The sequence below is a fragment of the Eutrigla gurnardus genome, assembly GCF_963514095.1.
Source record: "Eutrigla gurnardus genome assembly, chromosome: 2".
In the NCBI taxonomy this organism is placed as follows: domain Eukaryota; kingdom Metazoa; phylum Chordata; class Actinopteri; order Perciformes; family Triglidae; genus Eutrigla; species Eutrigla gurnardus.
The window spans coordinates 20,949,129-20,973,523 of NC_139916.1; the positions used below are offsets into that span (position 1 = coordinate 20,949,129).

The window sequence follows — 24,395 nt, forward strand, 5'->3', positions numbered from 1 at the left end:
TGATGGCAGAATCAAAACTTCACCTTGACAACATGCCGATAGTGGTGTACCAGTCTGAGGTATGACATGGATTTATTCTGAAAAAGAGGAGTACTGTGACTCATCACAACAAAAAAGCAGTTCATATGTTGTATTATTGAAAAAACAACAAACTCAACAAATCTTGATGGAAATGAGATTCATAGAATTTGGAATCATTCATTAAAATACCAATTAAATATTAAAAAGAGTAGCGCTTCCAATCCAACCAGAAGAAATCATTAAATGCCAAGCAGGTTGTACCCACTCGTTGTGCATTCCTGCCATTCAGCAGAGCGACGATGGGGGATAGGAGGAAGAGGAGGGAGGAGTCAGTCTCCTGTATATACACGCAGGCACATGTCCACCTGCTGGGTTTTCCTCCAGCAGCTTGAGGAGGTGCAAAGAGGACAGGGAGCGCTGCCTGTCCACTCATGTAAGTCATCATTTTCTGTTAGATTTTAATGAGAGACCCTTTAAGAAAGCATAAGGTGTTGTTTTAACATGTGTTTCTTCCTGTGTTGCTCAAGGGAGACGATGGCTCAACCAGGTTTTAATTCCTCCTTTTGATCCAGTGTTAAGATGGGGGGATTAGATTTAGTGTCACCCTCACATTGCTGGTGATGCTCTTCAGTCTCACCATATTTTCACAACAAATAACGTATGACGTCTTCTTATTTTATTTAAAAACTTTTTACGATGTGATTTGCATAGAATTCCTTAATTGTATTTGCAGCATGTGACTTGGTATTGTGCAAAAATAAAAGATAAAAAGCGTCTTTAGCAAGGCATGTCAGAACTATTCTGCTTTTCTTATCTCTTGGCTGTGTGCACGTTCGGAGGAAGATAAAGTAAAAGGTTAAAGTCCCAGTGCTCTGCCTTTTGTGACACAGCTCTTAACCCCCAGCCAGTTGCCATGCAACTCAAACTCCGAATCAAAAGGGATTACCTCAACCACCAGTGGTCTCTCACAGTTGCATTATTAGTGCAAGGTAATGCCGTTCAACAGCCTGGCTCTTCACTGCTTTCCCACAGAAGGAGCCCTTGTTTAGGATTCTGGCTGTGCCTTTCTCCTGCTCTTTTATTCCCACTTCATCTGTGCTCCAGATACCCGAACAGTTGTTGTTGTTGCAGTTGCTTATTGCGGTTGATATTAAATGATATCCTACAGTGATATCAGAACACTGAGATGTGTGTGAATGCAGCTTGGACCCGGCTGCAGCTGCTGATAATGAAAAAACACTGCATAGTAAACACCAGGGGGGTCAGCAGCATTTGATATGTGTGTGTGTGTGTGTGTGGTGTGGTGGGGGGGGGCTATCATTGTTATACTGACATTTTTATAATGGATTTGCAATAGTAGTTATACAACTGACTACAGAATCAAAACATGCTTTTGCACAGTATATACCGCATAGTGGCATATACACTCATGATAGCCTTAATATTGATCTGAGAGTACATTGTTAATTTGCAATGTTTATTTATTCAGCTACATAAATTACCCATTTCTTTTCATCTCCACCACCTTTTCCAACGAACATTAGACTCGTTCGAGATGAGCCAGGCCTGTGCAGAATCGATCACCGGCGATCGCCGCACAATGCATGCCGGCTAGTTTTCTGTCTGACTTGATCCCGACTTGCTCTGACGCCATGAACACGTGGCCAACGATAAACTCACGAGATCGAGGCGGCCGCAGTTTTTAGAGCCAGGTGCCGCAGTTGCTCTCAACCGACCCAGGGCATGATGGGAAACGCCTGGCTCTCGCTTTATTATCGGACTGCTTCAGTCCAACCATACAGGACCCAGCAACTTCACCTGAGCCACATTGGCGAGCCATCGCAATACACCCACGTAAACATTGGCGCATGCTACCGCTAGCGTAAGCGGCATCGTCTCCTGGCTCTCCAAGTAGGCGTTGACAGACGGATCTCATTAGCATTTAAAGGTGCAGGCACAGAAACAGCCTGTTGTCAGGAGAGCTCATTTGAGCAACTTTTAGACAGCTGAAATTCAGGACCATGGATGGGTTTGGGGCAATGCATATCGAATACAGTGTTGTTGGACCTCTGACAGCTGTGTGGAATCGAGGAAAAACAGTATAATATGGGACCTTTAAAGTTATATCTGTTAAAAAACATATCTCATGTGGTTGATAATAATAATCATCATCATCATAATAACGAGAATAAATTAGCATATTTATATAGACCTTATCAAAACAAGCGATTAGCCTACAGTGTGCTTTAAGAGGCAGGCAAAAAAAAAACCCGCCAGATACACACATTTAATACAGCATAACTGTCAAACCTTACTTATTGTACTTTAAACTATGATACTGCGGCCTCAACAGCAGATACACTACTATAGGCCCACCGTATAGTGTTTTGTATACATACATTATATTTATACATTACTTATATTAATTGTCATTATTTTATAGGCTTCCTTTATATTTGTATACGTATTTGACACTTTCTTTCCTGACTCTTATAAAGAAAGCAACTGCAGGGGTTACTTAATTTTTCTGATTCTGATTTCCACAGATATTTATGAGCAATTGTAAATAAAAGAGAATGTGGTCGCAAACTACAGATAGGCTACACTTCTCGTCTAAAAGGATGTTACTTTTTCTACGATTCTTTTTCTTTTTCTATGACTTCCTGTCAAATCTTCGAAGGCCGATGGAAACTGTCCGACTGGAGCGCAGCTTTTCGGCTCCGCCTGCTCTCGTCTACTTTCCAGGCGAGGTGCAGTTCATCTCAAACGAGCCTATTTTTTCGTTTTGTGTGTAACTGAGGGAAGTAGAAAAACCCGGCCGAGGGTCAGGCTGAGCCAATCAGATTGAACAATGTGGAGCAGTCCAAGTTTGGAGGGGCGTTCGCATCCCCCCTCCTCTGATTGACAGTATTAAACTGACCCAGTCGGACTGCCGGGACAGAGCTCCGGCGTTTAAGCTGTCTGCGGATGCGTTAAACGGCAGAGCGGAGGGCCGTACCGTCACCTGCTTCAATACGTCCATGATTGTATCTGATATCTGAAATGAAAATGTGAGCGATGTCCAGCCCGTTTTGGTGGCGTTAACTCGCTGACCAAGTAGCTGCAAGAAGCAAACTTCCTTTGGTGCTCGTGCGTGTAGGAAAGCAGGAAAACACGGAGTGGATTCCTATTGATGTGGGTATTCTCTTACTGATGAAGTGGAACGGATTTGATCGTGAAGAATGAAAAGAGTGCTGGACAAATTAAACTCGACATGCACTCAATATATGGTGGCGACGCCCATCATACACACCCATCTCATTAGCCCTAGTAGAGCGGGGGGGGGGACATGAGCGCTTTCACTTATCTCATGCAGATTTGTTGTTATTGCATTGTTTGTGTGTGCATGCGTTTAATGTATCGGCCCTCCTTCCATACTGCAGCACCATATATAACCATGCCGAATGGATATTCACGCTCTCCGTCTTGGTTGCAGGATGTGGCTGACTCTTCTTTACAGTTGCACCAGTGGAGCAGCTCTTCTGTACGCTCTGTACAGATGGGTGATCCCCGCTGCTGTGCAGTATCATGGAGGACTGGCGCTGATCTGGCATGACGTCATTGTGGGGTGGCTGCTGGACACAGTGACCCAGACCACGCGTCCTCAGGTTGTGCATTCGATCTACAATGTTCACCTCTTACAAAGGCAGCCCTTGCACATTAATGCCATGATGATTCATGCAAACCAGACTTAGACATGCTAAGGTCAGCACACTCAAAATGTCAATGCCAACATGCTGATGTATGTTCACCATCTTAATTTAGCATGTGTGGCTGATGAGAATAATTTGTTTCATGGGAAATAAAATATTGCAAAAATTCCAACTAAAGTGGATCTATAAAATCTGAGGGCTTTGTTCTCTTTGGACCATGACATCATGGCAATCCAGCCAATAGTGGTGACCATAGACCGACATTGCCGTCCATTGAGCCACGCTAATGGTATGGCTGACATTATTTCCTCAATACATAAATGTGTTGGAAAACTAAAACTATGTGCGACATTGAGGACATTGTTAAACTCTATACCATTTGCACACAGTGATATAAATAAAATAGGTTTGAAAAGAAAAAGAAACGTAACTCTAACATCCACTGTTAATGGACATACTGAGGAGCATTTTATATATGTTTGTGAATAGCATCGATATTTATGGATTTCAGCAATAAAAATGCCACGGTGATGGAGAAAAAAAGACAATGTAAGCGTTACAAAAGTCACAATAGAGGTACTTTGCCTCATACCGTAAAACAAAATACTTATAGCCATATTCTATTTATACTCTAATACTGTGAACATCTCAGCCAGCATGGGACTCAGGCCATATACACAATAGACATGCATGTGTGTGAATCCACACTCGCTTATTGTTTCGTGAGAAGAGCTCCTCTGTGCTCATTAATTAGGGCTGATGCTTCTTCATCTGTCCCTAATGGAAGCACACACACTACACAATTACCTTTAGGCCTTGTTGTCTTCTGATCACAACGTGTTCACAATGTGGCTTAGTCAGATAATTACAGCCCAAAATGTACCTTAAGTTTACATTTTGTAGCGTAATCACAGTTAGAAGTAGAACTGGAAAACTGCTGCTTTGAATCCCTGGAATCATGTTTGAAGCACTTTTAAATCATTCAGTTACGGGACCCACTGTTGTTAAAGGTGCTTCACATCCTCTCAGGTGGCCAAAGTCTCATTCTCCTGGATTAGACCTCTGCTCAGGCTGGAAGTTTACAGTACGCTGCGTGTTTCCTGAGCTGGAACTGTACGGCAAAAAGGTCAGGTTTTCCCACGATGGCTGAAACCAAAGGAACAGGAAAGTTAGGCTGTGTGGGGACTGTAGACTTTGAGAGGGTTGCAGGTACAGCAAATAAATTCTAAACTAGTATTAAGATGGCGTATTAGGCCACTGGGAAAAAAATAAATAAAACGGAGCCGAGAGGTGGGCAATATTCAGAGAAAAAAAAGTTACAAATTTGACTTTACGAAGTTGCAGATTTGCTACTTTATTACGATGCTACAACCGACATTTATGCTAGCTAACATCCCATTAATGTTGCATTTATTTTTCTAATGAGAACATCACATAATGAGTGACAACGCCTTGTTAAGGTCATTAGGGTGATGGCTGTTGATGGTTATTGTTTTTTTTATATGGCCAAATTGTCATCTTATGGGTGTTCATTGATCGGGTGGTTGGGCTAAGATGCTAGCGGTAGCTTTCACTTGTCATATAAACAGATTAGTAAGACAAATAATGATTATAATAATGGATTGGATTTGTATGGTGCAAAACACATTTCTCATTATGCGTTCTACATTTTGTTGAGGCCTCACCTCCAAAATATACATTCTCTTGACTCTATTCCATATTAACATATATGACAAGAAACACAATCATATATGAAACATGTAAAAATGATAACGCTTTTCAAAACTATATTGACATTTAAATAATAACAATGATCGTTATTATTGCTCCTTAATTCAATCCTGTTGAATCATCTCAAGAAAATCCCAACTAAAAGAATTTGAAAAACAAGAGGATAGACAAACAGATGGGGTCTGTCGCTTAAATGTGTTCGTCACAACCTGGCAACCCAGAAGCTATATGTAATTATTGATAATCTCAAAGCATTTATGGGTGAATAATTAATGACGGGTTTGTTAGTGGCATTTAAAACACTTACCTGACTGTAAAGTGTAGTTTCTTTTGTTCCTTACAGCGGCTCCTGGGTGCAGTACAGAAAAATGCCACTAGAGGGGACCCTTGGAGCGTGGTCCAAGTCATCGATCAGTTCTGCAGACACAAGGAGTGGGCCATGAATGTGGGGGATGAGAAAGGTAGTGATTTCTCAGATTTGTATGTGTTTTGTGTAAAAGCACTACGGTGAGTGACTCAGCTCTGTGTTTTGGTATCTTCTTTCTTTGTTTTGCTGCAGGCTGTATTCTTGACTCAGTGGTGTCTGAGGTGAACCCAGCCACTGTGTTGGAGCTGGGAACCTACTGCGGCTACTCCACGGTGCGGATTGCCAGACTGCTTCCACCTCACGCCAAGCTCATCACTCTGGAATTCAACCCAGACTTTGCTGCAATTGCTCGTCAAGTCATTTCTTGGGCAGGATTAGAGGACAAGGTAAAGCCAGGTGTCTCCATACAAAATAAAAAAATATATAGATACATAGTGTGCACTGATCAGAAGACAGGGTGTTTCTTCTCTCTAGGTCCTGTTAGTTGAAGGAGCATCTGGTGAATGGATCCCAAAAATGAAGGAGCAATTTGGGGTGAAAACATTTGATCTGGTTTTCCTGGATCACTGGAAGGATCGTTACCTCCCAGACACAAAACTGATGGAGGCAAGTTTGCTCCTCTGATGCTCATTTTTATACTGGGCTAACACTTTTTGATTTGTCTGCCATGATTCATGATGCTTTTTGCTTGTTTCATCAGGAGTGTGGCCTCCTCAGGAAAGGCAGCGTCCTGCTGGCAGACAACGTCATCTGCCCCGGAACTCCCGACTACCTGGAATTTGTCCGGGGCAGCCCGCGATACGAGAGCCAGTACTTCAAATCTCACCTGGAGTACACCAGAGTGGAGGATGGCTTGGAGAAGTCTGTCTTCTTAGGGTAGTTTTTACACTTACTACCAAACCTCAGATCTCTGTTGTCTTAGGTTCAATGGACAAACTTAAAACCGGGAGTTAAATCTCTTTTTCTATTACATCGTGTCTATTAACCTGAAATTAAATTGACATATGAAGATTTGTGTGTTGTGTGCTTTATTATTTTTTGCAACACCACATGATGGAAGTCTCACTACATGATGTGAAATGTCTATATTGGTACAGTAGGCGGAAGTAGTGCTACTATATTCAGCAATTGACAGATGATGCAAACTGATCCGAGGGCTGCTTTCCCCAGAGCTCAACTCAAATCAATAATAAATCTAATCCAGATGCATTCTATGGTGCAGGAACCCCATTTCTGCTGTGATATTCTCCACCGTTGAGCCATCGTTGACAGGTGTGTGAAGAGAGAGAGAGAGAGAGAGTGTGAGTGTGTAAGCGTGTGTGTGTGCGTGCGTGTACACATGAGAGTATGAATCAAATTGCTGCTCATCTAATCTCTCAAAGTGAGTTCCATCATGGTGGGGGGTGGGGGTTCTGCATTTGGTTCAGCTGTATGAAAAAAAAAAAGTGGGCTAGTCCACCTAGTGCTTTCTTCACAGACGCCTGCATGATAATCCCAATCTGTGGCCATTAGTGCACTGAGAGAACGAGCAAGGAGAGAGTTCAACTGAGAGAGAGAGGGAGAGAGAGTGGGGGGGGAGAGTGCCTGGACAGAGATGCACACAGAGGGAAAAGAACGAGAGAGAGAGAGAGGGGGAGAGAGAGAGAGAGCTTTTAAGGGATTTGGCAGTGATTTGTAGAATCTCACTGCTGCACTGTTGCGCTTTTCCTCCACTTTTCTCTGATTCTGCCATGATACTTTACCCTGAAGCCTCAAAAGTCAGCCTTTTCATGTAGTCTTTATACATCACAACCATTCCTTTTTTTAGACCATTGTTTTCAGCGTGCTGTTTTTTTTTTAGAGAGAGAGAGAGAGAGAGAGAGAGAGAGAGAGAGAGTGCACAGCAGCCGTCTGAGATGACAGAGGATTTACTTTTGGTGAGGAGAGGAGAGCCTTGCCTCTAGATATATATAAAATCCCATTTTGGAGCGTGGATGGAGGCCTGTGTGGAAGAGCTCATGTGATGGATAAAATCAAGACTGGTCAATGAAGAATGGACAGGTAAGAAGAGCCCTTTGCATGAAGAGATCTCTGCTTGCAGGCTGCCTGTGTTTGTATTGTCTGTAACCGTTGTGCGATTTATGCAGATTTATATTATGCTTTTATTTTAAGAATTGTCTAATCTCCATGAATCCAGCTTCAAAGTGCAGTGCAGAAAAATAGAAATATTAAGCATCATAAATATGAGTTTAAAGATGAATATAAGTTTTGTATTGCAATTTGTAGGAGCATACAAACTGTTCTTACTTTAGGTTTAATTCGATATTTGGATTTACCCCTGAATGAATATTTTCTTTTATCTGAATTCTGCAGGGAAACATAAATATTAGATATATTTACACTCTTAACAATTTCATTTTATAGTCTTTTAGCCCACCGTGGCGTGTGTCAGTGGTCCTCATGCAGATCAAATTAACCTGCTCCAACTTTTGGAGCGTGAAATGCTGCAACGGTTCAGTTGATGTTTTCTGTTTTGCAAAATTTATAGTGTTTTCCATCATCGTCCCTCAGCTCTCTGTGATAAAAGCTTCCAATATTCACTCTGTGTCATCCTGGATGATGTCTAAAGTCCTTTCCTCAGCTAGAGCTTCTTTTTTAATGGTTTCTACATGTCGAGCATTTGGATTTTTTAAATATTTTTTTCAGCTTGGATCAAATGCACTAAAACAGATTGCAACAGATAATGTTTTATTTTTTGCTCTTTACATTTACACTTTTGTTCCTGACACTGACCATTTAAGCGTTTACATGCAATGTTCAAAAGGAGCTGAAAAGCTCTTACATCTTATTCCAGATCTCAAGTCTCCAAGGACACCAAACCAGTCATGAAAAATGACTCATGAATAAAAAACACATTTTATGTTGTAATCTTTGAATGCTTTATTGTAGACAACTGGAATGGTTTCAGGTCTAATGTTTCGTCTCACATCCAAGAGGCTTCATCAGTTCTGAAGAAGCAGAACTGATGAGAGACGTTGGACCTGAAGCATTGAAAGCATTCAAAGATTACCTGGATCACTGAGAGTCACAGATTTGATGTCATGTGCATGTTGTATCACTAACGTGGCAGACCAAACATATATTAGAGATAGATCCAAGAAGGGAATCAACAACAGTATTTGACAGTTTGCAGCCCTTCTACTTCTCAGAAAGAAGACTCCTTCACACTGAAGAGATGATACTCAGACGTCTCTGACTGCCCTCAGGTGTCAAAGGTAGAGGGAGTGGCCTGGTGCTGTCAGTACCTCTGCCGGTCCTCATCATGACATCAGAGGCCCGCTCATCTCATCGGTGCTGCTGGCTCACTTCCCCTTTCAGGTACCACACATGGCTTCAGCTGATGTGGGCGCTGCTGGTGGGTATCAGCCCGGGTTCGTGGGCCCAGCAGGGCACCCAGCCCCAGTCCATCAAAATCGAGGGCGACATCACCCTGGGCGGGCTGTTCCCCGTGCACTCTCGGGGACCGGCTGGTGTGCCCTGCGGGGAGATCAAGAGAGAGAAGGGGATCCATCGATTGGAGGCCATGCTGTACGCCTTGGACCAGATCAACAGCGACCCGGACCTGCTGCCTAACATCACTCTAGGGGCCCGGATCCTGGACACCTGCTCCAGAGACACCTACGCCCTGGAGCAGTCGCTCACCTTTGTCCAGGCTCTCATCCAGAAGGACAACTCAGATGTGCGCTGTTCAAACGGAGAGCCTCCCATCATCCCCAAACCTGAGAGGGTGGTCGGGGTGATCGGGGCGTCCGGCAGCTCGGTGTCCATCATGGTGGCCAACGTCCTCAGATTGTTTTCGGTGAGTGTTCGCCATTTCTATCCTTAAACACTGACAGGGTCAAAATATTTTGGACATTCCTCTTTTCAGTGAGTAAGCCGACGGGATCAACCCAGGTAAAAGCTATTATCCCTTACTGACTTCTGACTGAATGTAGAAACTATAGGCACAATGAGCGAAAGCAGTGGTTCCCAACCTGGTTGTTAGATCTCCCCAATTGACCCCAAGATCAAATCTGAGGCATCCAAAGAGGATTACAGGGATATGAAACATTTAGCAAACATTTTTAAGAACTACATTTTCTGTGATGTTTGTTTTTATCTTTGAATTACTGGATATTGGGGGTGACTCGTTAGTTAAGACATGTACCACATTACTGCGAAACAATCAGTTTGATTATGTCCAAGAACCTCCTCTCATTGTGTTAACTGTTTCTCAGAAAGTGGACTTCCCATGTGTTTGAACACACAATTGGACTTCTGATGTAGACTTGTCTCCAACTAGCTGATCATTCTATTTTAATGAACTTACGTGTTCGTGCTTGTTCTGTTAAATTAGCTCCCTGCTGATCTAGTTGGGATGCAGAGGAGCATGCAACGGTCTTATTCATTTAATCATTTTATTCACTCTGAGATGATGAATGGGGCCATCATTAAATTTCGGCTTCATTCTGCAGCATGAACACGGTGAGGTTTAATTGCAGATCGCTTATGGATTTTACAGACCTAATTAAGAGCACCCCTCACATTTAATAACTTTATCTCATTGGATATTTGGACGGATAATATCGCACATATCCCCGTATCCCTGCTGTGTGGACACACATTCAGCACATAGTTCACCCGATATGATCTTGAAAGAACAAAAGTCATTTAAAACGATGAATAATTTGTCTCTGTTCACGTCACAGGATTTTGAATCCATTGTCATGGTTTGCCTCTGCAGACTAATCCGTGTTATGTGTTCATTGTATTTTTTTTTTATTTCATTTTACAGATGATTTACCTTTGATAATTGATTACACTGCTTATAGCGATGATGGGACATTGAGTCTGTGTAAATCCCACATTATGTCATGTTCTCATCGACTTACTGACATAGTCTACTAGAAATCTAGAAATGTCTAAAAATAAACACAGGTTGGGATTCAATTAGCCAAATTTGTTGTACGAATATAAAAAAAAAATCAGACATTTATACTTGTTACAGCATTCTTTATGGTGAGAATGTTGATTTGAGGGCTAAGGAATGCAGCTTCCATACAGGGCAGATGTTAACTACAGAATTATAGATCCCACCCTCCACTAAGCCCCTCTCAGCAGCTCAGGACCCTGGGCTGAAAATAGAGCATCAGGGCAGCGGATGACATTGGTTCTGCAGCAACTTGTAGCCGGGACGGTGTGGAGTAGATTTAGCTAAATGGTATGTTACCTCCTACTGTCCATATGTGCTGCTCTCCGCGCCGCGGATACTTCCAGACTGATGATCGCTGTACGTTGAACATCTGCTCTCAGCCAGAGCAGGATGGGTTTCAGTATCTTCCACACATGCAGTGTTATGCTGCCTTTTTAAAACATTTTGTGAAAACTGAAGGTGTAGGACATTAAATTTAACATATAGTATGATTTGTAATCTGTGCATGTGACCAGTTTTGCATTTTACTCAACCGTTAAATCTTGTTAAACAACTGGATATAGATCCAAAAGTAGATTTACTTATTTTTCTGTAAAACCTTTAAGAATTTACCATTTAGGTAAATAACTGATAACTATTCCGGCATTTGAAATTTGAGGATTTACTGCTGTTCTCCCTTTCACATCAGATAAATTGAAATTCTTTGGGCTTTGAGACAATGGTAACACAAAATGAGCAATTTAAAACTTTGGGAATAGCAATGGATACATTTTCCACTATTTTTGACATTTCATAGATTAAAAAATGTATTTAAAAAAGCATTATGTTTCCACAATCAAATCAATATTAGTTTTAGGCCTCGTTATAATGATGCAATTTATTTAGTGTCATCTAATATTACAATGCACAATCTAAAACCTCAATAAATATGTTGCAAAGTGATGATAATGTCAATTGTTACAAAATAACATTTAATCCATCTCTATAATTTCCCTGGACCGTAATGTGCACAGTTAAAAAGTGAATGGTTGTCATAACATCTTGTACCTGCAGACACACATCTGTGCAGCATTTGGTAGTAAGTTAATCAGACCTTTTAAGTCCAGGCCAAAACACAGTCGTGTTTCCTTGGCTTGGATCCTGGAATATGTTGGACTCCTTCAGTCATTGACTGAAAGGGAAATCTTCTCACTACGGGCAGTACAGGGTTGTAAGTGGAAACTAGTGTTATTGATATGGCTCATTGATTTTAAAGAGTGATTCGGTGCAGATGCTTCTGGGGGATTAATTTGGAGAGGATTACATTTCATCTTGTTCACTGCAAATTTGCATGCAACCAATTGAATCGCCTCTTTGACAGTGTCGCAGTCCCCCTCTGGCCAAGCATATGACTTAAAGAGTTTGTCAAACACAGGAAGGGTGTTTGGGTTTTTTGGGGGGAGGGGTCATATCTGGCTGAAGATGAAGGCTGTAGAATGAAGGCTGTCCAGTAAATGTGATCTTAACAGGGTTAACACACAGCAGCAAGTTGAAGCTGCATGTGGCCATCAGAATTAAATATATTGTATGGCTTACAGCTGAGAAATGCTAACCTTTCTCTAGTCTCTTGATCTCTGTCTCTCCCTCTGTGCTTAACGTAATTTGACTAAAACCCCTATAATCCTTCCAGATAATCTGTGAAATGGTTCTCTCGGTCCTCTCTCCTTCTCCCTTCACTACCCCTTGTGTCTACCTTTCTCTGCTCGTCCCCTCCGGAGGGCCTAACGTTAAGCCACGCTGTGGGACCGGCATTAGCAGGGTCAGGGTTGAGACTGTCGACATAAACTGTGTCATTAAAGAAGTAGCGCACCAGTAAATTAATCTTCTCATCCTTTTTTTTCTCTCCCCCAAACAAATGCTTTTACAGCTGTGGTTCAGACCATCTGTATTTCACCGTGACGTTGTCTACAGACCAGCTCGGCACAGATCGCACCGTGAAGTTCTCCGTTCTGAGAATTACTGAGAACACAGGCTGTTCAGGAGATGATCGCTCTCTATGATAGTCCAATTTGGGGATTTTAGTGCACTGCAACTTATTAGTATTAAGGTGGCTGCCCTCCATTTAGACACCATTATGGTTTTTGTCTGCGAGTTTTGTCTGAAACGGTGCATCATCCTCTGATGTGGTTCACTTCCTCTTCCAGTCATTCTCTTTTATCTTTGTGATCGCATATTGGCCTAATTGTGCTGCTCATGTTTTCCCGTCGACCCGACCCTTTCGTCATGGCTGACCCCATCCTTGTGTCTCAGATCCCCCAGATCAGCTACGCCTCCACTGCCCCAGAGCTGAGCGACAACAGCCGCTATGAGTTCTTCTCCCGTGTGGTGCCTCCTGACTCCTACCAGGCCCAGGCAATGGTGGACATAGTCAAAGCCATGGGCTGGAACTACGTGTCCACGCTGGCCTCCGAGGGCAACTACGGAGAGAGCGGCGTCGACGCCTTCCTCCAGATATCAAGAGAAGCAGGTTTGTGTGTCTGTGATTTCACTGGCAATAAGGGATTACTCATTCATTAAGCCACGTTGTTCTCACTCATTAAAAGACTAAAATAGGAAACAAAAATCCTTTAATACACTAGAACTAACAGGGCAAACAGAAGTCACCGCCCCATATGGGTTTAAAAGCTCAAATGACTTTCCCCGGTTTCATATTTCATAGTCTCATACACATGCACATCAATAATTGACAATGCTGGACAGACCATGGTCGGTCCACCACTTTGGTCCAGACTCAAATATCTGGATCACCAGTCAATGTTGTACAGACATTCGTGGTCCCAAGAGGATGTAGCCTTGACTTTGGTGATCCACCCTTTTCCCCTAGAGCCATCATGAGATTTACATTTGTAGTTTAGAACTTAGCTTCTGAATATTTTCAAAAAAGTCATGAATCTTTTAGATTTTCCTACCATAACTTGATGTTTTTCTGACTGGACCAGCAAATGAATGGAGCAAAAGTTGAATTACTGAGGAAATATTACCATAGGTTTGCCCTAACATTGTTTTTTTTATATATACTACCACAGGAATGTAATATATTAGAGTAAATGTTCTTCTGTTGGCCTATACTATTCGAGTACTGTAGACCATATTAACTTGTTTGGAAACTTGTTTTGCATCCCAGAATAGGATTGTATTCAAATGTAGCTTGGGTTATCCGCTAAACATTTTCTCCAAACTCTCCTCCAGCAGAATATAGCAAAAATAGATGTTCAATTTGCTACCCTAATTATGTATGTTATGTAATTGTTAGGTGGCAGGAGTGAAAATTAGTCATCGGCAACATTTGTTCTGTCATGGTTTCAGAATGATGAAGCCAGTTGGAGGATGTGGGCTCTACAATATTTTTTTTCTTTGGCAACATTGTTTTATCAAATGACTTGACTAAAGTGCATACAGATGCCATAAATGGGGAAAAAAATCCCTGGACCACCTTAGGTTTGAATGTTGACTCCGCTCCTGCCTGGTCCATAGAATGATTAAGTTATTGAGAGATGATTTCTACTTTAAATGCTGGCTTGGTCTGATGCTCTTCATCTCGACACTAACTAAGCAGCTCTGTGAGGCGACACGTAGGCTAAATGCTAACATCAGCTGGCCAACATGCATGCAATGTCACAACGCTAAATGAAAAATGTCCTTTAATCTTTTTAGATTACATCTGCAGTTATATTGTTGACCTATCTACCAATATATTGTATTTTTATATAAAATCCAATGTTTTATTCACCCTGGAAAATAAAATATGACATGTTAGTACTACGCAGCATCACCAAAAGATATCATGGCATCAATCAACCTGCAACTACGGCTCTGCACAGAGTGAGAGAAGGTTGTGAGCGAATCTTTTAAAAGATCAAATCAAATTCCTCAAATGGTGTCCTCTTTCACTTGGAAAAACGGAAGCTACATACTCTGCAAATGCTGTTTCAGCGCGACTTTCACCTTAGTTTAGTGCGTGAGCAGGCCAACATAAGCTGATTGGAAGGGAAGATCTACATTTATGCAATATCCTTTTTAGTAATCTATAATTTGCATTTTAAGATTTCAGTTAAGATATTGGACTTTAGTATTTATACATTAGTTTACTGTGTAGTGAGGGGAGAAAACAGGGATGTGCAGCCATGTCAACGCATTTCCAATATCTCTCACACAGGTGGGCTGTGTATTGGACAGTCCATAAAGATTCCCAGAGAGCCCAGACCAGGGGAGTTTGAGAAGATCATCAAGAGACTGATGGAAACCTCTAATGCTCGCGGGGTCATCATCTTCGCCAACGAGGACGACATCAAGTGAGTCCAGCTCTGCCGCACATCCTATTAGAGCGAGGAAGTCGGCCAGAGGATACACTTGCAGAGAAGTAAAGTAGGAACTGTGTTATAATGTATAATCTGTGATCTTCAGACGGGTGCTGCAGGCTGCCAAAAAGGCCAACTTAACAGGGCACTTCCTGTTCGTTGGCTCGGACAGTTGGGGGGCCAAAAACTCCCCCATTCAAGACCTGGAGGATGTGGCAGAAGGCGCTGTCACCATTCTGCCCAAAAGAGCCTCTATTGATGGTAATTTATGAAATCAAAATATTAAATCTAACTCTTACTGGATGCAATCGAACTATCTATGATAGCCTTCAACATTTGACATTGATAGATGAGTCTAATACCAGTGCAACAAATAAAAGGAAATTAATGATGTTTGATAAGTCTGCTACTGTTCCAACCTGTCACAAAAAACGAATAAATTGAGTCATAGCCATATTTCATTTTGCAAGAAAAAAAGTTTTTTTGTTTGTTATTTTTTTTGCTGATTTCAGCCCCATATTATTAATGGCATACTGGTATAAATTGCTGTGGTTTTAAAGCGTGCATGACATTTTTCACAAATCATGAAACAAAGTCTGGTTTGTGACATGATTCAGGGTTCGACCAGTACTTCACTTCAAGATCTCTCGAAAACAACAGAAGGAACATCTGGTTTGCAGAATTCTGGGAGGACGACTTCAAGTGCAAGCTTACCCGCCCCGGCATTAAATACGAACTCGGGAGAAGGAAATGTACAGGTAAGCAGGCTACAGATTAACGTACAGGCCAGTCCTTGAAAACGAAATTTTAAATGTACCTTGGTTTGGTTTTTGTGAGCCGTTTTGTTCTTTTCCTCATAAAAAAAAAAAAAACCTGTCATCTGTTAGGGGAGGAAAGAATCAGTCACCACTCTCAGTACGAACAGGAGGGCAAGGTGCAGTTTGTGATTGATGCTGTGTACGCCATGGCACACGCCTTACACAGCATGCACCTGGACCTGTGCCCTGGCTACATGGGTGTCTGCGAGAAGATGGACCCTGTAGAGGGACGGATGCTGCTGCAATACATCCGCTCTGTCAGCTTCAATGGTGAGCTTTCAACCTTCAGACTCTGTTTTTCCATCTTTTATCATGTAATGTGTGACAATTTAGATTTAAAAAAAGACGACAAGAAACTCTAAGTGCGATGAGAAATTTATGCTGGCAAAAACAGTGCTGTTCCCCTGTCGCTGCGGAAGGTTTGAAAAGAAGTACATTTAAAAAAAAGACAACAGCAGAAAGGAGGTCAGCCTGAAGTCAGAAGCCTTGAGATGTTTCTGCTAATGCACCTAGCTAGAGAACACGGGGCATTTCTTCAAAGCAGGACCCCTCCCTAGGGCTGCCTCCTCGCTCTTCCCTATACACAACGCTTCTGCTTTTCATCCCCCGTCTTTCATGAAAAAGTCACAGTTTGGAAGAAAAAACAGTGTTCTATGAAAGCATCCTATTTACTGCTCTCGCTGGATGACCTTGGCTTGTATGAAGACTTTCTGATTGAGCGCCTGCAGGGACCTGAGAGGAACCATTCAATCACGTTAGGGCAACAGAACAGAGTGCACTGAAAGACTGTACGCGTGGAGGACAGCCTTCACTAAAGAGCACTCAGCTTTCACATCATTGCACAAGACTAAAGAAAGCAAACATATGCTGTATTCAACGACGTGTGGGTGTTTTCTCTGACACTAAACACGGGGGCGCACGTATCTCCAGCTTAGAGGGTTTGCATTCATCCTTTGACTCACTTCTTTGCTTTTTTTTTCTTAGTGTGCAGATCATTAAAAAAAAAATGTGTCTCCGTCAAACAGGCAGCGCAGGAACTGGAGTGATGTTCAATGAGAATGGAGACGCTCCTGGTCGCTACGACATCTTCCAGTACCAACTGTCTAACGTCAGCAACCCTGGCTACCAGGTTATCGGCCAGTGGACAAACCACCTTCGCCTCAATGTAAATATTTGTCTTGTTCCGTGAGTTACAAGTTGAATTTTTACTAAAACATCAACATTTTGAGAAGATTGACACCACCCTGGTCACGTTAGCTCTGTAAGCTAACCGTGTAGCTAGACCAGGGACGTCACTAGGATTAAAGACGGAGGGCTTAGCCCCATTCTTTGCGCTTGCATCTTTTTAGTACTGTATTAGAACTACACAAAAAACAGTGAAGAAGTCAAGCTAGTAACAAGTTAAAAGTGACGTCTTCTTCCATTCTCTTCTGTTGAACAAGAGTTACTGTAATATTAACTTTTATGTAAATGTGTCTTAAAGTGACACCATATCTAATTCCACTCTCCATTAGATAAGCTGCAAGTCTAAAGAATGGAATTTAATTACAACAATTACTGTAGATTGGTTCAATCAGAATGATTTTGCTCAGTAATTTGTCTGTCATAAAGTATACAGTTCCAGCCCCCCTAAAAAAGGCCCAACAACATAACAGAGACTTAGCAGCAAGTTAACTTCGAAGCCTGGACAATACACAGCTAGACTGGCTCTAATCAAGGGTATCACAAATCTGCCTACCAGCACCTAGCTCACCAACACGTTAAATCTGGTTTGTTTGATAGAATAACCAAATTGTCAAAACATTGTGGTTTTACTCAGGGTTACGTTCCAGTCTATTTCCTGGTCAGGTGCAGTAAACTTCCTGGAACTAGCAAGAGTCAGGCCATCGGTTTCCTTGTTGCCAGTCTTTAATGTTAAGCTAACTCTTAAGCCAACTCTAGCTACATAATTAGTATACAGACACAATAGTGGTACTGATCTTCTCCGCTAACTCAGCTGAGAAGCACATTTTCCAAAAATGTTGATAGGCTACTGATTGTAACGTTTAAGAAGGAAAAGAGGGGCTTCAATGAAGAGGCCGCAACAGCCAGTGTGGTTCATACAGGCCATTTATTTCATTACACTAAAACTCAAAGAACACAGGCAAGAAGAGACAAGAGGACAGACAGTCATACGATGGCTGGGACACCAACCACTCACTGCTAGGACACTGGGAGTATAACAAGTATTCAAAAGAAATATAAACCCAACACTTCAAATAGAAACACCACATTAACAATGTGCAACCACAAACCATATCACCACCTAAGTGAACTCCCAGCATCAACCACACCAGTGAATGGAGAACCTCGCCAGCCGCAGCACTAGAGACAAGAGGAGACAGGTTAAAATGTGTTAAAACTCTAAAACAATTCCAATTCTATATTAAACAATACAAACCATAAAAAAAATCAATACAAGCTAAATTATATATAATACTAAATAATTAACTAAATAAACAGCAGTCAGTGCTTTGCCTCAAAACAAACAAAGGCACTGTTAGTTTACTTTCGGACACAAGAAGTTTAAAAGCTGTATGTTTTACAAACCTCTGTAGCTGGCAGTCAAGTCGGTCCTAAAAGCAAGTTTGGCAGACCCACAATTAAAATCATTAAAATACAAATCCCTCAGGGTGCAAGCACCCCTACCATACCCTAACAACTAAAATGCTAACATGAGCATAAAACTGTTAAAAGTCCATCCGACCAGAGCCACAGGGAATCAAACAGTCACAGCCCTGGCGTGCACAAAGGATTTGAAGAGTAACTGCTGCAGTCACACCTGCTGCCAATCCCTCCTCCATTTCCTGTCACTTGATTGGTCTCTGCTCTTTGGGTCCTAGTGACCTCCTGCTACACATAGAAATTGGTCCCAATTCTAAAATGAGTTGAGGGCGACCAATTAGCTAAAAATCATGCTTACTCTGAAGGGTGTCTGCCCGGCTAAATGGCAGCAGTTTTAAGCATTTTAGTCTTAGCGAGTTCTTGATATTTCAAGCATAGAAAGACGATGTTTGTGTGTTTGTCCATCCATCCTAGCCGGAGGAGATGCAGTGGTCAGGTGGTGACCGTAAGATCCCAGAGTCGGTGTGCAGCTTCCCTTGTGAATCTGGAGAGAGGAAGAAGATGGTGAAGGGCGTTCCCTGCTGCTGGCACTGCGAGCTCTGCGATGGCTACCAGTACCTGCTGGATGAGTTCTCCTGCGACATGTGCCCCTTCGACATGAGGCCCTTAAAGAACCGCACAGGCTGCCGGGAGACGCCCATCATCAAGCTGGAGTGGAGCTCTCCCTGGGCCATCATCCCGGTCTTCCTAGCCATCCTGGGCATCCTGGCCACCACCGGCTGCATTGTCACCTTCATTCGCTTCAATGACACGCCCATCGTTCGGGCCTCCGGCAGAGAGCTCAGCTACGTGTTGCTGACTGGCATCTTCCTCATCTACCTCATCACCTTCCTCATGATAGCAGAGCCCAGCGTGGCCGTGTGTGCCTTCCGTCGGCTGCTGCTGGGGCTCGGCATGTGTATCAGCTACTCTGCCATGCTCACCAAGACCAACCGCATCTACCGCATCTTTGAGCAGGGCAAGAAGTCAGTCACGCCCCCCAAATTCATCAGTCCCACCTCTCAGCTGATCATTACCTTCATACTCATCTCAGTGCAGGTATGCATACGGATGCTTATCTCACACTCATCGGCGAGATACTTTGTAGCACTCTGACTAACGCTCCTTTCTCCGCAGTTGCTCGGGGTGTTCATCTGGTTTGGTGTGATGCCCCCCCACACCATCATCGACTACGAGGAGCAGAAGCCCCCAAACCCAGAGTTTGCCCGCGGGGTCCTCAAGTGCGACATGTCCGACCTGTCCCTCATCTTGTGTCTGAGCTACAGTATCGTCCTGATGATCACCTGCACTGTGTACGCCATCAAAAGCAGAGGAGTTCCTGAGACCTTCAACGAGGCCAAACCCATCGGCTTCACCATGTACACGACCTGCATCGTCTGGCTGGCCTTTGTGCCAATCTTCTTTGGCACAGCGCAGTCTACAGAGAAGGTGGGCAACTTAACATATTCACAGGTCACTTGTCCTAGGATTGGAGGAGCTCGTACTTTATTAGTAGAGTACTTTCATTTTTTGCTGCTTTATACTTCTACTCCACTGCATTTCAGAGGGACATTTTAATTTGAAAATCAAGATTTTGCATCCAAAATATAAACGTCTGGATGTATTTTCAGACTGAACTACCCACAAGTCTATAAAGTATTGAAAGTTAGCTCCACTTCAGCCAGCTAAACCGTTAAATGCTGCTAACACATTAATGCATCAGTAATAATAATCCCATAATATAATAATATATCATGTAGGCCTATATATGATGTGGAAACATTTCACTCAATAAAGAAATACTTTGAGTGTATTTTGCCACAAACACTATATATCTGTACTACAGTAAAATCATGAATGCAGAACTTTGTGAACACTCGTAACGGAGTATTTTTATTGTGAGATTGTAAAATGCTGCACTCCACCAGGGTTGGTGTAGTGTTAGATTGAATTAATACAAAACTACAATTGTCTCACCACCCGTCTAGACTGCAGTCTATGCAGATGTCTGCACTGATTCTGTGAAACTGCAGTTCACTGTGTGAGGCTTCATGTTGACCGTTTAACGCTTTCAGAAGGAGTCCTGCTGTGGTTTATGTTCCATTAACGGTGAGATCTGTTAGCCAGACACACCGCAAGGCTGCCCACCGTCTGCTAACAGCTAACTAGCTTTCCTCCTACCGACAAGAGTAGTAGTGCTTGGTTCAGTTTGTCTTTTGCTAAAAGTTACACATGCTTGAAATTGTCTTGCCGAGGTGTGCAAATCAAGAGAGGAACAATTCAGTATCTGTGCAGAATCAAAAAGCGTAAGCTTGTTTTTCTGCATAAACTTTAAATACTATAAATAAATTAAGGAAATAATCAATCAAATGAATAATTTCCTATTTTTGGCCATTTTGTAATTTACAGATATTGTATGCAATGAGGTCATATTGCTGGATAATATGTATGTTGGTGTGTCCAATGTCATGTCTCTATTTGATCATGTGACGAGACGATACAATGGGGGCTATTTTAGGCTCAAAATCCGCCAAGACTGAGAAACCGAGCGAGCAGTCAGAAAAGACTAGAGAAAAGAACAGGAGGATGTAGCGAAGCTTTTCCATAAATGTTGTATGTGCTTCATAACTTCCGTACGTAACTAGTGTGCACTACAGCCAGTCATAAAAGTGTGCACTGGAGCCAGTTGTAACTACCTTATGTTCCTGCATGAGAGGTCCTGGAGCATACAGTCATAAATGAGCACACAAAATATTAGGCTGATGGCCCAGCAGGATGGGCAATTAGCCGTGGACAGACAGACATAGAGATGCGCACACTCTACACACAACCAAATGGCAAGAAAATAAATAAATTATCAATTAATTTGCAGAGAAAATAGCCCAAAGCAATTTCCCACAGCCTACAGTGTTTTTAAAAGTGTTATTGCACCAGATGTTCAAAATGATAAGATATTCTGTCTATTATCATACAAGATAAAAAAAAGAGCAGCAAAAATTAATTTGAATGGCTGCAAACAGAAAAGGTTTTTGCAGCACAATTTTTCTCAGATTTCATGTCTGACTGAACGTTAACATTTGTAGAAATTAAATCAAATTTATTCTGCATATTCTGCATTGTGCAATTACTGATGCCATAATTATTTGCATTCTGGTATAATCTATTAATCAATTGGTATCTTTTGTAAAGTTTAGCCACTCAATTATCAAATAAGTATCAGGGCATTCATTTTGTTACAGTTATTTAAGAAGATAAGAAGAAGTAATTTGATTCATCCTTTTTGGGGGAAAACAGATTTCCTGAGTCTCGTAACTGTGGATCCTATACATGATATACTTTGTATTAAAATGTGAATGAAAATGATGCAATACACGCACTAATAGTTAAGAGAGTAAATGTATTCCTCAGATGTTCAAAGTGAAACCTGAGTTTGTTGCCTGTCATATCACATTTGCTTCCTGCTGTACTCACAGGACATCCTGCCTCCACTGTACTGAGAGTTTAATTTAGCTTCTGAGCTATTTCTGCCGTCACAAAGTACAAGGCTGCTGGGGGAATATTTGGAAAACAGAGATACGTTTTGACTAATAGAGAACTGTATTATGAATCAGTCAGGCTGAAACAATTAAAGCCCGCGGTGCTTTCAAAGTCTTTTCACCTTCTCCGAATGGAAATGAAGTGAATTAAGGAAAAGGAAGGGAGGGAAAGAAAGGAGGTCAGATGAGCTGAGGGACGGTAGGGACCCCTCGTAGACCAATTCAGCCGTCCAATTCAATTAATCATTACTTGGAAAAAGAGCTAAATATAGACACTAACTTTTGTCTGACTCTTAACTAGTGACTGTCATCGTCCCATCATGTGGAAGACGTTGTGTAGGAGCTGATTTACCTGCTTGATGTCTGTATCTACATACGGAACAACAGTCGCTGTTCCCGAGCCAGTCTCGCCTCGGGCCGAGCACATGAACACAATCACCACGGCCCCTTTGAAAAACAGAGAGGTCACCGAGACGAACCGATGAAAAGCACGATGGAGATGAAAAACAACATTGTATGGACATCAGCCTGTGAGATACCAGGATGCTCTGCTGCGGCTGCTCCTGCTGGGGATAGTGTACAATTTATGTCTTATTTATGGCACAAATATATCTTATTTATGGCACATGCGTCTTGATTTATTTATGACTTGTAGAGTTTGCTTGAATAATGAGTTCATAATTCATCGGAGGCATATCTTGGGAGAAGTAACTTCTCATTATTGCTGTTGGATTTGCAATAAGAGGAAGAGCAGTGAAGAGCAGTGAAGAGCAGATGTTGTCAAATCCCATAAATAGAGCCTCTTTTCCTGACTACATATTCCTGGCCATAAATCATTTATCAGGGGAAAGATACTGCCTGCTGTGCTTTGAGATGAACATTGTAAGGACCGTATTGTGACAATCCTTAAGATGATGGTGTATTTTCTTGAACCTATGCAAGATGATAAATAATGATCAACTGCACACGGCCGGATACTCAAAGATTCCTAAGAAATGAGCAGAAATGAATGATTTGTTCAGTGTGATCACATGCATGTTGTTCTGTCTGCGTGTCTGCTGCAGATGTTCATCCAGACCACCACCCTGACGGTGTCCATGAGCCTGAGCGCCACCGTGTCCCTGGGCATGCTCTACATCCCGAAGGTCTACGTCATCATCTTCCACCCGGAGCAGAACGTCCAGAAGAGAAAGCGCAGCTTCAAAGCTGTGGTGCAGGCAGCCACCGTGTCCACGCACCTGTCCCAGAAGTCCAACGACAAGCAGAACGGAGAGTCCAAGATCGAGCCCGACAGATCACAGTGAAAGGAAATTAAACCGGGCCCGTGTTTTCATCACCTAAAGCCCACACTGAGATGGCTGATGGAAAAAAAAAATTCCCTTTAACTACGGATTGCAAAAGCTGCAAAAACATTCCCGGATGTTGTTTCTTTACACTCTTATTTAGATAATTAATAAACATGGAATGAGGCACACAAGGAAAGCAGGAATGCTCACCCTATAAGTGGACAGCTTTTTAGTACACTGAAAGGAGAAGTGGAAGGACATGAAACCTTCCTGAATGAACTGACCTTTTCCTTCTTTTGTAACAACATCCACATAAACACCTCAACAAGGAGGCATTGTTAGTTTTAACTTTCCCTGGGAAATGATGTTTAGAAAAAAAAAGAAAAAGAAATGGCGACCGTTGCCCCAAAGATGTTCATGTATGTGGAATCCCTTGGGGGTCAACAAAGCTTTGTTTACTGGCTCCAAAAGCACTGCATGGGTTGTGTTTTTAAGTGTACATGAATGTTTTGAAATATTGTTTGTGACGTTTTCTTCCGATTGCGCTGGAAGGAACCAGCTTTAGAAATGCACCACCATGTCCGGCTACTATTTCTGATGAAGTCCCCTGGGGAGGTGTCACTTTACTACACTCACTACCATCAGGTCATTAAATATCCAATCACTAATGCAAGAAAGTATTCTGTTTAAATTAGTGCTATGTATGCAATTTTTAAGGTACACGCTGGTCTTCATTGTGGGAACTGTAAATCCATGGGTGCAAACAGGATACAAGTGATTATGAGCAGGATATTTATGTTCTACATGGTAGTTTTAGTGCTCTATAGTGGAAAACAATGTTTGGCATTTCCTCATATTGTTTATCACAATATGATGCATTCTCTTAAAAGGCCAATCAGTAAGACAGCATGCCAAAATCATAGACGAGGTACTGTTTTGTTCATGCATGGGAACCTCGTCAGTAAGCTTCCCGTCATCAGTCGTACTGGATTCTGTGCCACGAAGGTCCTCCG

At 42.2% G+C, this 24,395-nt stretch overlaps 2 protein-coding genes across 3 annotated transcripts; both read left to right on the forward strand.

Annotated features, from left to right (window-relative positions):
* Window positions 1-315: 315 nt before the first annotated feature.
* On the forward strand, window positions 316-6,822 carry comtb (catechol-O-methyltransferase b). 2 transcript variants are annotated; one of them, XM_084037781.1, is made up of 6 exons: window positions 316-454; window positions 3,497-3,668; window positions 5,788-5,905; window positions 6,004-6,197; window positions 6,286-6,417; window positions 6,512-6,822. In XM_084037781.1, coding segments are annotated over exons 1-6 (798 nt in total). In that variant the 5' UTR covers window positions 316-452; the 3' UTR covers window positions 6,692-6,822. The 2 variants fall into 2 exon arrangements, with proteins under 2 accessions (XP_083893907.1, XP_083893908.1); XM_084037782.1 differs by lacking the exon at window positions 316-454 and adding an exon at window positions 2,976-3,195.
* Window positions 6,823-7,157: 335 nt separating this feature from the next.
* LOC311020172 (metabotropic glutamate receptor 6-like) lies at window positions 7,158-23,408 on the forward strand. Its single transcript, XM_084020069.1, is given in 12 exon segments — window positions 7,158-7,851; window positions 9,057-9,096; window positions 9,099-9,649; window positions 13,052-13,268; window positions 14,958-15,093; window positions 15,206-15,360; window positions 15,717-15,857; window positions 15,987-16,187; window positions 16,943-17,082; window positions 18,996-19,619; window positions 19,698-20,009; window positions 23,161-23,408. Coding segments are annotated over 12 exon segments (2,772 nt in total). The 5' UTR covers window positions 7,158-7,836; the 3' UTR covers window positions 23,401-23,408.
* Window positions 23,409-24,395: the final 987 nt, after the last annotated feature.

Coding starts and splice junctions, on each gene's coding strand:
- comtb (XM_084037781.1), top strand. Junction 6,198..6,285: donor GGGCAGGATTAGAGGACAAG/GTAAAGCCAGGT, acceptor TCTTCTCTCTAG/GTCCTGTTAGTTGAAGGAGC. Junction 6,418..6,511: donor CAGACACAAAACTGATGGAG/GCAAGTTTGCTC, acceptor TTGTTTCATCAG/GAGTGTGGCCTCCTCAGGAA.